Source organism: Balaenoptera acutorostrata, chromosome 5 (genome assembly GCF_949987535.1).
Source record: "Balaenoptera acutorostrata chromosome 5, mBalAcu1.1, whole genome shotgun sequence".
NCBI lineage: Eukaryota > Metazoa > Chordata > Mammalia > Artiodactyla > Balaenopteridae > Balaenoptera > Balaenoptera acutorostrata.
The window spans coordinates 43,063,249-43,077,335 of record NC_080068.1 but is presented as its reverse complement, the minus strand read 5'-3'; the positions used below and the strand labels follow the sequence as shown (position 1 = coordinate 43,077,335).

The window sequence follows — 14,087 nt, the reverse complement described above, 5'->3', positions numbered from 1 at the left end:
TTTAACAAATATTTGAATAAATAAATAAATGAGATTGGGGCTTCCCTGGTGGCGCAGTGGTTGAGAATCTGCCTGCCAATGCAGGGGACACAGGTTTGAGCCTTGGTTCGGGAAGATCCCACATGCCACGGAGCATCTAAGCCTGTGCGCCACAACTACTGAGCCTGCACTCTAGAGCCCACGAGCCACAGCTGCTGAGCCCGCGAGCCACAACTACTGAAGCCCGTGCACCTAGTGCCCGTGCTTGGCAACAAGAGAAGCCACTGCAATGAGAAGCCTGCGCACCACAACGAAGAGTAGCCCCCGCTCGCAGCAACTAGAGAAAGCCCGTGCACAGCAACGAAGACCCAGCACAACCAAAAATAAATAAATAAATAAATAAGTAAGATTTAAAGAAATTGATTTACCCAAGGAAACACAGCTAGTCAGTAAGTAGTAGAGCAGGACTATAGAGTTACACTATATGTTATTAAGGATACAAAGGGAGCTGTGGTAACGATGGCCAAAATAAGTGACTTTAAATGTTAAAGGTTTATTAGTTCAAACACAAACAGTTCACAGCTGATATGAGGAATCAGTTGTGTGTCCAAGGACCCATACTTGCCCTGTCCCATTGCTCAGCCACTCTTAATATATGGCTTCCATCTTATGGACTGAGGTACACGCTCTCCTTCCCACCATCCCTTCTGCTTTTCCAGTAAGCTTGAAAGAGTAAAATGGATATTCCTTGCAGGATTTTGAGTAGAAGAGTGAGTTAGAGGTTGAAAATAGGGGAGCAAGAATGGAAGTAAGGAAACCAGTTAGGATTATATTAAGGTTAAACAGGTTTTTGCAGGAATGCCACAAAAAAGCTGTGTGGCCTTAGTACATCAGGAGCCACAGGATGTCACTTTATCACATTACTGATAATGACTTTGATCATTTGGTTAAGGAAGTGTCAGCTGGCAAGCTTTTCCACTGTAAAGTTATTATTTTTCCCTTTTTATTAGTATTTTTGGAGTGGATACTTTGAGACTATGTAGATATCCTATTCTTCATTAAACTTTCACACGCTTTTTTTAGCATTCATTGATGATTTTTGCCTCAGTTATTTCTGTGATGTTTGTCAAGTGGTGATTTTCTAACTCCATTATTCCCTCTATATTTTTTATTGGCATTTTACTATGAGGAAAAGCTATTCCTTCCTCATTTATCTTTTAATTCATTTATTTATATCAGAGTGAACGATGGGTTCATACTTATTTTGGTAGTCAAATGGTCCCAGAGTTGGCCAGGAGGAGCCCCTGCAAACTGGCTCCTTTGTCTTTTTGGCCTGTCCCCATCATTATTGGTGTACTTTCTTACTTTCTGGTTGTATCTGTCAGGGTCTAATCATTAGGAACAGAAACCACACAGTAATTTGAACAGGAAAGCCTAATATAAAGAATTAGTCAGCAATGAAGACCCAACACAGCCAAAAATAAAAATAAAATAAATTAAAAAAAAAAAAAAGAATTAGTAACAGAGGTTACTAGTTGGCCTCTAAGGGGTAAACAGAACACTTCAAGTCATTTGGTGTAGGTGGTGTTCTCTGTATTCTAGTAATGTTGACATGTGAGTTTTGTTTGGTTTACTTATTGTTCTTTTTTTTTTTTTTTTTTTTTTTTTTTTTTTTTTAAAGAACTAGCTCTCTTTTCTTTTTTTTTTTTTAATTATTTATTTATTTATTTTATTTATGGCTGTGTTGGGTCCTCGCCCCTGCGCGAGGGCCCCCCCCAGCCGCGGCAAGCGGGGGCCACCCCCCATCGCGGCGCGCGGGCCCCCCACCATCGCGTCCTCTCCCGCCGCGGAGCACAGGCCCCAGACGCGCAGGCCCAGCAACTGCAGCCCACGGGCCCAGCCGCTCCGCGGCACGCGGGATCCCCCCAGACCAGGGCCCGAACCCGCGTCCCCCGCACCGGCAGGCAGACCCCCAACCACCGCGCCACCAGGGAAGCCCTACTTATTGTTCTTGGTGATCTGTAGAGTGCTTACAGGATGTGTTGGTAGATTCACTTTGCATGGTCACCATTACCTCAGTTACTGGAAAGCTTACCTAATTACATTTTTTTTTCTTGACTTCATTGCTTTATTTTTTTTTATATTTGAAATTTCTTTTTTTTAAATTAATTTTTGTTGGAGTATAGTTGATTTACAATGTTGTGTTCATTTCTGCTGTACAGCACAGTGTCAGTTACACATATACATCCTAATTACATTTTAGACTCCTTTATATAGTGCTAAATAATGTTATGCTTTATATCAAATTGGTAGAGAGTGGTTTTTTTCCTCTGTGTGATTTTGCTGACCTTTTTATTATAAAAATGTTATAAGAGAAATAGTGCAAATATTTCACACCAATATACTCAAAACCCAGATGCAACAAATACGAATATTTTATTTCTGGCTTTTTTAAAGAAAGGGGAGAAATCGTTATTCAGCAAATATTCATTGACATCTACTATGTGCTGGGTTTAGAAATACTTTCTTTGCTCATTATGCTTCTTTTGAAATTAACCATGTTAATTTTAGAAGCTTGAATAAAACTTTTCTTTGAAACACTGATAAGCTTTTAAAAGATAGCATACTAAACTTTGAGGAATAGTTAAAATCCATATATAAAGGATAACATTTTCAAGAACTAATTAAATTTTTGCAAAATTGTGTTAAATTTTATAGATTAAAAGTTAATTTTTAAGTGGCTGAGTCTTCAATAAAACAAATCTTTGAGAGTATTAAAGCTCCCTTATTTTTGGTATACCAAATGCAGTGATCAGCTAAAATGGCTTTAACTAAATATCTCGGCTTCATTAATTGTAATCACTTGTTCTTAAGTGGCCATTTTTCAATCTCATTATTAGTTTTAATGTCTAGTTTGCTGGTATGTAAGGATTCAGGTGTCGAACAGATGGTGGTAAAATGTTAGCAGTTCTCTAGAAATTGATGTTTTTGCCTCATGTCTTGATTTTTTATTGTAGTTGCTGTTGCATGAGAAAGCAGAGGCTTTGCAAGAAGAAGTAGAAGAGTTATTGAGACTGCCTTCTGATTTCCCTGGTATTGTGGCCTCTTCTGTTGAAAAGGCATGAAACTGTCAGATGAACATTTTTAAGTATAATTATTTATTGTACATATGTTTTATTAAAGATTCCCTGTAATTTATGAGTGAAAAAAATATATTTTAATTATATATTAAGAACTGTGGATGATGTTTGAATATTCCTGTCACCCATAATTGCATACATAATTGTGCATTATTTCTCTGCTCAAAAATCTGGTGTCTACCACAAAATGAAATCCAACTTTCTCAGCATATCCCCAGCCTACCCTTGTAGCCAGATCTTTCATTTGATCCTCTTACCCATTTCTTTCATCAAACTGGACTATTTGAAATCCCAGAATTTTCCTTGGGATTTCCAAACCCTCTCTTTCCTAATTGACTTATGCTATTCCCCATGCATGGGAAATTATCTTTAAAATGTACTAAATACTTCAAGTTTCAACTAAGAATGCTCGAATACTATCTCCTCTAAGAAATTGTCCAAGTTCAACCTCCTCCCCACCCCATACATGGGTTCTTACCCTCCTATAAGTATTGTGAGTCCCTCATTTATGCCCATGTCTTTTTTTTTAATTAATTAATTAATTAATTAATTTATTTATTTATTTATGGCTGTGTTGGGTCTTCGTTTCTGTGCGAGGGCTTTCTCCAGTTGCGGCGAGCGGGGGCCACTCTTCATCGCAGTGCGCGGGCCTCTCACTATCGCGGCCTCTCTTGTTGCGGAGCACAGGCTCCAGACGCGCAGGCTCAGTAGTTGTGGCTCACAGGCCTACTTGCTCCGCGGCATGTGGGATCTTCTCAGACCAGGGCTCGAACCCGTGTCCCCTGCATTGACAGGCAGATTCTCAACCACTGTGCCACCAGGGGAGCCCCGCCCAGGTCTTTTTTAATGTGACTAGTTTGAAATCTCCTGGAGGGCCAAGACCTTTGTTACCATCTTTGTATCCACACAGCACCTACCCCAGTTTATTGCACAAAGTAAGAACCTCTGTGAAAAAGGAATTCTACTCAAATTAATAATTTAAAGATTCTCTTTAAACACAACTTATATATTGCCTCTCCCCCCTCCCTTTTCAGGTTAATAGTTCAAATGTAGATGACTGGTTAAACTAGAAAAAAAGTAATAACTAGTAATATTTATAAGTACTGAACTGGTTTAGTTAAAGTTTTCCTCACCTGTCTGAGAGACATCCATTGGAAACTTTGCAAATAGATCCACAGTCTAAGTTCTTTGTTCCTTAACATTGTAGACCATTATAATATGGGCACACCTCAGAAATATTGTGGGTTCGGTTCCAGACCACCACAAAAAAGCAATTATTGCAGTAAAGCAAGTCACATAAATTTTTTGGTTTTCCCATGCATATAAAGTTATGTTTACATTATACTGTAGTCTGTTAGGTCTGCAATAGCATTATGTCTAAAATAAAACAATGTATATACCTTAATAAAAAATACTTTATTGCTAAAAAATGCTAACCGTCATCTGAGCCTTTAGTGAGTTGTAATCTTTTTGCAGTAGTAACATCAAAGATCACTGATCACAGATCATCATAACAAATATAATAATAATGAAAAAGTTTGAAATATTGTTAGAATTACCAAAATGTGACACAAAGACACAAAGTGAGTAAATGCTGTTGGAAAAGTGGTGCCGATAAAATTAGAGTAACTTGCCCAAGGTCATGTGGCAGAGCAGGGATTCAGACCCATCCAATCCCAATCTAAAGTCTCTGCACTTAACCAATATACAGTATTGTCTTGGTAGAATTTTTCCCATTTTGTCCTTCCTGAGTGTCCCTTTCACCTTGCTTGATTTTGTCCCTAGCATTACATCACATTGTCACACCTCACCCCTCCATATGAGGCACAGTATGGCATCCTAATGTCCTGGTAGAATCCTGGGCTGTACTGCACATGTTCCATTTATTGCAGCTAAAAAGACTGTAAAAGAGCAGCTGGCCCACATACTGGCTGCTTGGGTGCAGCTACTGAGGTGTGCCCCAGAGGTCCATAGTCAAGCCTTCAGTGTTTTAAAATCTAGAAACCCCAGTATTGTTAGTTTGCTCAAGTGAGCAAGTCTCTAAGTGAGCCCTGATTCTTGCTAACCAATTTATAAGAGACTGATTAATAATCCCAATTTATTAATTTAAGATTCGAGATGGCAAGTTGGAGGGGTACCTTTACGGAAACTAGAAAACCTGTACCTGCAGTCTGGGACCATCTCCGCCTCCCCCAATCAGTGTCTCTCTAGGTCAGTCCAACTGAAAGTCTGTAACCAAGGGCAATGATGGGAGATTAGCCCTGAAAGATATTAAAATGTTAAGAAATTGAAACAGTTCAGCTCTAGAGAAGAAGAGAAAAGTAGATGAGTGGGAACAGAGTGGAGAGTAAAAATAGATTCAAAGACATTTAAGAACTTAATATATAATAAACATGGTTTTTCAGTTTTGATTGATAGAAAGAAACCCAGGTGTATCTAGCTTAAACAAAAAAGAAAATTTAGCAGCCACATGCTCAAACCATAGCAGCAATAGAACTGGCCTGGAGCAACTGGAGCTGGAGACTCAACACCTCAGGACTTGCCACCTCTGCTTTGTCGGGCAACTCTAGACTGACTGACTCAATGGCTTCAAGATCAAAGCAAAATGAGCTCTCTGCTGCCATTCCAGGTAGAGAAGTTGCTGGGAGGGATTCTCATTGGTGTAATTGGTCCTTTGCCCACCTCTGTGGCCAGGGTGTAGAGTTTTTGTTTTGTGTTAGTTTTTTCAGAAGCTGGAGGGGAGAGGTGGAAGGCAGAGAAATCAGTAGCTAATACAGGTGACACTTGAGTCACAATGGAAAAGATGGATAACTCAGTGAATGGAATTCAAACAATGGCTACCTCACGTTTTAGGAAAATATTAAGCTGAATCTCTGCCTATGTTCCTAAACCAAGTTAAATTCTAGGTAAATGAAAAGATTTGAATGTGGACTTTTTGATGGTATCATCTGACTGCACTGAAGCATCAAGGAGTGTACCCACAGTTCCTTTGTTAATCAAGCTTCAAGACATTAAAATTTCAGCAAGTCCAGGAAGAAGGAAAAAAAGGAAAAAAATTTTCCTTTTTGTATTTTTTTCAAGCTATGAGCAAGCTTGCCCATTTCTAGAATGTTTAACTTCACCAAGATCTTGATAATGTCCTAGCTTCTTTGGATTTGCATTATAAGCTTAAATAACCACCACCAAAAAAAAAAAAAAAGAATTTTTTTTTTTCTATTGGGTACATCAAATTTTTGGTCAAGTTTAAGCGTTTCAAACCCAGCTATCCTCTCAACAAATATCAAAACTGATATTTTTTCAGTCCTTTCAGGAAGGACTAACGTAAGACTCTCCTTGACTTTCTGCTTCCATTTGTAAGAACCTTCCCAACAAGAATCACTACAGCTTTTTAATTCCATACTGTTTTCCTTACAGCCATCTGAGGTACATGTTGTTTTTTACCCTATGTTACAAATGAAGAAAGTGTGGCTTGCCCAGGATCACTCCATTAATAAGAGACAGAGCCTAGGTCACACCTAGGTCACGCTGATAATTCTTTCTTTGATTGTGTTTATTTGCATTACAAGCTACCCTATGTGTGTTTGGAAAGGAGTTGATCAAGATGGCAGACAGCATATATCAGTATAATAGCCTCTCCTCCTGCCTAAAATCCTGTGAAGTGATTAAAAATACAAATTTGATGTGATGAATTAGCATGCTTCATTTTTCATTTTTGAAATAGTCTTTTGATCGTTTTCTTCAGTAAGTGGTTACCCAAGTGATATGTCGTCACTTGGAGTAAAACTTAAAGATGTGATAATTCTCTTTCAGGAGAATTACATACATCTCTTTCAGGATGTTTGTAATGTATAAAAATTTTGCTATTAGAATTAAAACTACCACTCTAGAGGAAATATGTGATTTTGCTCCAGCTGAACCAAATGTATTAGATGATTAAACCTCCCCAAAATGATCCATATGCACGGAGAGGGCAGTAGAAGCTTTAGTCTAAGGGCTGCACTAAAACATGTGAACCTGGCAGCACAAGTTAATAGACTGATGGAAGGGGCCTCAAGCCAAGGCATGCAGGCAGCCTCTAGAAGCTGAGAAAGGCAAGGGAACAGAGTCTCCTAGAGTCTCCAGAAAGGAACACAGCTCTGCTGACACCAGCTGTTAGCCCGTTGAGACCCTTTGAGACTTCTGATCTCCAGAACTGTAACATAAATTTGTGTTGTTTTTAACCACTAAATGTGTGGTGCTTTGTTACAGCAGCAATAGGAAACGAACACATCTGAAAATAGCCTGGAACACAATTGGGGAGCTACCATTCTGCAGGACCCCTTCTGGATCTTAGCGTATGAGCAGTCTCAGTTAAATGTGTTAGGTCCATTGACAGGATTATTTTGTGTTCCTGAAAACTATAGAAATTAACTGTGGTGAATGCCTACATTTTTTTTTAATAAATGTATTTGTTATTTATTTATTTTTGGCTGCGTTGGGTCTTCGGTGCTGTGTGCAGGCTTTCTCTAGTTGCGGCGAGCAGGGGCTACTCTTTGTTGCGGTGCACGGGCTTCTCATCGTGGTGGCTTCTCTTGTTGCAGAGCACGGGCTCTAGGTGTGCGGGCTTCAGTAGTTGTGGCACGAAGGCTCTAGAGCTCAGGCTCAGTAGTTGTGGCTCATGGGCTCTAGAGCGCAGGCTCAGTAGTTGTGGCGCACGGGCTTAGTTGCTCCACAGCATGTGGGATCCTCCCGGACCAGGGCTCAAACCTGTGTCCCCTGCATTGCCAGGTGGATTCTTAACTACTACACCACCAGGGAAGTACCCCAACCATTTTTATTAATTGCATTTTCTCCAGTAAAAAGATTTCTTTTTATTTATCCCTTCAACAACTTAAGTAAAAAAGTCCTATCCCTAGTTGACTAAAACAAAATGACAACAAAAAAGATCCAATTACCACAGAGATTGGAGGTTTGAATTCCTAACTTCTGAGGAGTTTTATGAGCCATCTAGTCTATGATATTTCCCCAGACCTTGTTTTCTGTCTTCAACGGGGCATAAAAATATGTTATCATGATAAAGAGATATGTATAAAACTAGGAAAATGTAGGCTAACAGCAATGTAAGTATGAAGAACTAGCTATTATAATGCTGCATGCTAAATGATCCTCCTTTGTAGTAAAATATAGTATTACTGTATGATCACACATAAAATAGGAAAAAATCTACAGACAAGACTACTCACTCTATGTGAAGTACAATAACACTAGTTTACTTCTTTATAAATGTGTAAGCACTTTGAGAGTCTACTGCCCAGCCTAGAAATGATGAAGGAATTCAACATCATTTTGCTGAAATTTGTCAAAGTCATCTGAAAGCTCAATGAAAATATTTACATGCATTTTAGTGAATAGTTTTGATGTGCTTAGCCTGATGCTAGATGCTGGTGGAAAACAAGAGGGAATATATGGTTTTTGTTGCTTTTAGGAGCAGTAAAGCATAAATACATGAACCATGAGCCACGGATGGTTACATCATGAAGCACAGTGTACAAAAGATAAATGCTTATAGGCACTAGAGACAGAAGTGGGAGGTGATGGGAATGTCTGAGACAGAGGGAGAAGGGCGGGTGGGAGAGGGGAGAACATGAGCGACAACAGGAAGGTTCTCTTCTGGCCGAGCTATACAGAGTGAAGGCTGCAAGCACCATCTGTATATTTGCACTCTTAAAGCAGTAATGAGGAACCAGAAAAGCAGCAGCAAATGATATGTGCTGAGCCATCTCTACGTGCTCATCTGGTTCACCTTGTGATCAATGAAAGGCCCTGGTGAAACACCTGACAGAGGTGGACACGTGTGACCACAATATGGACAGAGCCATACGGAGATCAAGTTCATAACCTTGGCCTTGTTAGCACTGTGTTCTGTCTGTCTAGTCCTTGCTGCCGAGGACAGACAGAAAATGTAGATCTGAGCTTTGTCAAACGTAAGCTGGACACTAGCTCAAGCGGTAAGGATGGAATTTATTCAGTACTAAGTGCAGAGGTGATGGGTGTTTTCAAGGGAGAACGGGGGAGCAGGAGGGGAAAGAGTGGGCCCTCCAGCAGAGACTGGGTTTATTGATTGGTGCTTATCCAGAGGAGAAGCAAGCTTCTAGTATCTCTATGACAGGAGGTAGTGGTGTAAGTCAGAGCAAGCCCCCCAGAGCCTTCTAAACGGGAATGGGGGCCGTGCAGGGGCCTATCTGTCTATTACCAGGTTTGGGCTGGAACAAACAGTAATCCTCCTGGCAGTTTTCTCAGGCAGACAGTTTAAGGGGGGAGTAGGGTCATCCTAGGGGTGCAGCCTTGAGCTGTTACGAGCTATGTTAGTGTTTGTTCAAATCTTTTAGTGGGGGCTTGGGACTGGGCAGGGGCGGGGGGACGGAATCATTTGTGCTGGGAGTCTGCAGTTTTTCTAGGCCAGAGTTGAGGCCTGGTCAAAAAGAGGGCTCAGATGAGCCCATTTAAAGTCTGGTCAAGAAGAGAATCTTTGTCACTTTCCAAGGTTTGTTCCACATGCACCACTTAGCTCACTTTAAAACATGCCATCACTAAGAGTGATATTTGGTTTCCTTCAATCTACGTTATGAAACCTAGACCTTGGTCTTTAATATTAGTTCCTGGTTCTTTTTCTCAGCGTGATCACAGGGGAGTAGGAAGGGGGTTTGCACGAGTTATTCCAGCTCTTCACATAGCTCTTAAGTTCACGTTTCAGGACTCCTGCAGCAGGAGGAAGCCTTCAGAAACTGGAGCGACCTTTAAAAGCTTTGTCTACCCACCACTTGGGTTTGAGCAGGTGCGGTCCAGAATGACCTCAAGGGGGCTTGAACTTTTACAGGCAACAGGCTGCACTTTAGTTGTTCCAGCCTGTGCAGACGTACTAAATCAAAATTAAATGTTAATGATGGTGGTGTCTGTGCCACTCTGCTGGGGAAACGAAAATGCAGAGAAACGAGGCTCTAACAGCTGTCAGTAATTGGGTCACTGCCTTCCCCTGTGCCCTGGCTTCCTAGATTTACGTTGGCACCTACTATCGTTAATGGCCCTGCTGCCAGAAAGACTCGCCTTTGCCAAGACGTTCACTGGAGAAACCTGTGTTCTCGCAGGAGAAGCTGAAAGTTCTTGAGAGAAGCACAAAAGGAAGACATGAATCCACACATAGAAAAAGGTGAGCATGATGTCCTGCCTCACCAAATGGTCCCACATGCAGAGCAAGAAGCTCGGCTGTGGCAGCGTCTGCCCTTCTCTTACCAAGGGCAGCGCGTACTTCCGGTGGAGGCCGACTTGTGAGGTGACCTTTTTGTTATCTTTTCCTTCCTGCGAAATGAGCAGATTCTAGAAGATGCTGCCGAAACCTCTTTCTTGTCAATTCAGCAGAGAGAAAGCGTCTTTCCCATTATTTATTACAAATGCATACTTGGCATGTTCCTGATTCATAATGGCTAGTGGTTTCATTCATACACAGTGGTCGATTGGGTTCCTATGTCTGAGGCAGGCCACCAAGCAGGCTAAGATCAAGGCATCCCATCCCAGATTTCTGCTCCTCCACAGTGAACTTCAGTGATCTCTGTTGAATAAGAAGCTTGAATTCTACTCCTGGAAACAGGTGCCCTGACTGGTCTCTGCTGGAACTGTAGGGAAATTGTTCTGAGACAGGCTGGGACCTGGGACCCTTTGCTGCAGTGCTGCAGTGCTTGGACCTGGACACACCTCTCCTTGAGCAACAAAATACAAAGAAACTGTATGGGACTAAAAGTAACTGTGTGCGTGCCAAATTCTGGACCCAAAAGATGCAAAGCGACCAAAAAACCCAACTGCCGCTTTTGAAGAGCCTGGAGCAAAAACAGGGTGTTGGGAGCGAAAGCAAGGTACTGCGCATGCCCCCTGCACACAACACCACCTAAGGGGTGGGCGAAACACCTAAGCCACCCTTCTGGCCCGACCCCTGGGCCCGCCCCTACCCTCACCCCATATAAGGAACAAGCTTGCCTCACCCCTCCCCCAGGGAGCGAGCAAGCAAGGGAACCTGTTGTTTGTTCTCGCCCCCCCCCCCCCCCCCCCCCCCGCTACAGCAGGGGCCCTACTAAAGCCTTGCCTGAATGTCTTGTCCGGCCTCTTATCAATTTCTGTTGACTGGGGAAGGCCAAAAACCCTGGTTGGTAACAGTTCCGTAGGTAACTCAAGTAGTTTGGAAAAGAATGAGCTCTACTCCTTTTTTCTGGGGCCACTTGTCACATCCATATTGTGAGTTAAGAGGCTTCCAAGTGTTATTTTGGTATTTTATTTAAGCACGTCAATTTGGTGTTGCTGATAAACCAACATAAAATTATATTGATAGTTTTCATGCATGTGGCCGCTGGGGGCACGGTGGAGGTCTCTCCAATGCAAAGAAACATGCACTGGCTGGCAAAGAAAGTGACAGCTGAGCTATTTGGCCATCGTGTCTGTCCATAACTATGAGTAAGGAAGACAGACAGAGAAAGGAAAGATGGAGTCCAGAGGGCTAAGGGGGAATAAACAGGCCCATCTTCCGGAATCTGAACACTGCTGAAAATTTCCCTCTAATCTTACTGTGGAAACCAGAAGGGCATCAATTTAAGATACATGTCGATCACAGAGTTTGGTACCTGCTCAAGTTGCTTTCCACCATCTGTACTTTCTATTGAGGGGCAGCTGTGTGCTGCAGAGGATGTAAAGGTGAATCTGATAGGATCTGGTCCTTAGGAAACATGTAGCTTAGTAGCAGAGAGAAGCCATCCGTATAAATAACTATAACAAAAGTGATTAGGAGAGGAACTTCAGAGCAGAGGTCGAAGCACACTTCTGAGGTAGATTAGAAGAGGATGTTAAGACCCCAAGCTCTTCCACCTCCACCTCCCTGATTCATTTGGGAAAAGAGGAAAGCATGGAGAGTCTGTGAGTGCTGTGTGCCACTTGCTTGCTGAATCCCCAACCATGGCTTCGATGGCTCACATGAACAAACAATTCAGAAGAGGGCTTCAGGCATGGCTAGATCCAGGACTCAAATTTTCTCCCCAGGATACTGTCTCCTTTTATCTTAATTCTGCTTCCCCCTGAATTGCTTCCATTCTCAGTCAGGCTCACCCTCACAGCTAAGAAAAAGAATTCCTCTTTCACACTTTTTCATGGTGGCTAGAAGGATGAGCAATTGACTAGGCCTTGGATACAAGACAACCCCTAAAGCACAATGGTTTGGGTCATAACCCCCCTCCCTGGACTAACTGAGAAAGATAATTAAGGTGTTGTTACTTTAAAAAAAAAGAAAAAAGAGGCTGACTCTGGGCTGGTCAGAGATGTCTTCCACTAAGAGGACTGACTCTAAGTTCCTCTAAGAATTGCAGTGGTCAGCCCGCAGCAACCATTACTGCAACATGCATCAGACAGGTGTGGCCCATGGAGTGACAGTAGAAGGCTTATTGGCATCCCAGCCCAGTCTGGGCGCAACAATTGGGCTGTGTGTCTTGATAATTTGTCTAGGCCAGGACTTTTCAGTGGAGGATGGTTCTCATCCCCACGCCACCTGGGACATTTGCCACTGTCTGGAGACATTTTTAGTTGTCGTAGGTTGGGGGGAGGGGATGTCCTACTGGCATCTGATGGGTAGAGGCCATGGATGCTGCTAAACATTCTAGAGTGCACAGGACAGTTCCTACCACAAAAAATTATCTGGCCCCCCAAATGTTAATAGTGCCACACTTTAAAAACCCTGGTCTGGGCAATCAGAAAAGAGTATATTTCTGCTGTTTTGCCAAAAAACGAAAAACTATAAACCTGAATTACTGAATTATTTATTTATTTATTTTTGCTCGTTATTGGATGCAAATTGAGTTGGTAAATTACCCCATCGTATGTGTGAGGGCAAATAAGAGGCTTAATTCTTGCTGGAAAAACCCCCCTACTTTTCCCTTTTCTTTAAAAATTTCTTGCTCTGTATGTAAATCTTTTTAATGGCTAGATAAGCCTCTTCTTGGTCTCACAACTCGGGAGTATTTCCCAAGAACCTGGGAGCCATACCTAAGAAAGTTGCATCAAGGACATCACCCCATCTCCCACTTTCCCAGGAGGAGGTGGGCCTAACGTCAGCTGTCCCCGACTGCAAATTGCAAAACCAACCTAACGCCATGGGCTGCACCCTCTCTGCTCTGAGTGTGAGGTGGCTTTCTGTCTCTACCATCTCTTAGCAGATGGCCTGACATGTGAATCGCATTCCAGTTGATGCTTATTCAATAATAACAATTGTTTTCTTTCTTTCTTTGTAGAGGGATTTTCTGGGCTGTGAAGAGATTTTGTTTTTAATTATATTTCCCCAACAGATGCCAATTGATTAGTGAGATTAAAGGGCAAACTCTTTAAAACTCAGACATGTGGATGTACACATTTCTCCGTGGTTTTCTAATAAGGATATTTCACACCAATTCATTGTGATTTTCTTTTCATCTTGATTCAATTCAAGATTAAGTTCTCTGTTGTTTAAATGTTCTTATAAGCTGTCCTTAACCGAATTATAGTGTTAGTATTGTTTTCAAATAACTTATATGTGGTCTTACAATCACCTTTGTTTCAAAAGGAAGTTTTACTGTTTCATATTCCTTTCCAAGAAATCATTCTATTCATTTCTTTTTAAATTTTCTCCTTTCCTTTATTAATAGGAGCTATACTTAATAAAAATAATTCCCATAGCTGAGCTCTAGAAAGAAGTAGTGATTAGCTGGCGTATTTTTTTGCAAAAAAAAAAAAACAAAAATAAAGTAAAATGAACTCTAGTTCCAGATTTGGGAGGCAAATGTTGAACCTCTGCATAGACTGCAAAATCCCAGAGGAAATGACTTTACCTTCTACTACTAATGTAACCATCCAAAGAGTGAGGAGTGCTGAATATGCAGTAAATGCTTAAAAAACAATGTCAAATCTGGATAGAAGGTAAAACAA

The 14,087-nt window shown here is 41.5% G+C and overlaps 1 protein-coding gene across 2 annotated transcripts in view; it reads left to right on the top strand.

Moving 5' to 3' along the window:
* Window positions 1-4,470, top strand: part of HELQ (helicase, POLQ like) — a 41,697-nt gene extending 37,227 nt beyond the window's left edge. For both annotated transcript variants that reach the window (XM_007167927.3, XM_057546671.1), the window contains one exon: window positions 2,997-4,470. In XM_007167927.3, coding sequence (XP_007167989.2) covers window positions 2,997-3,104 — 108 coding nt within the window. In that variant the 3' untranslated portion in view covers window positions 3,105-4,470. The remainder of the gene's footprint in view (window positions 1-2,996) is intronic.
* The last annotated feature ends 9,617 nt before the right edge of the window (window positions 4,471-14,087 follow it).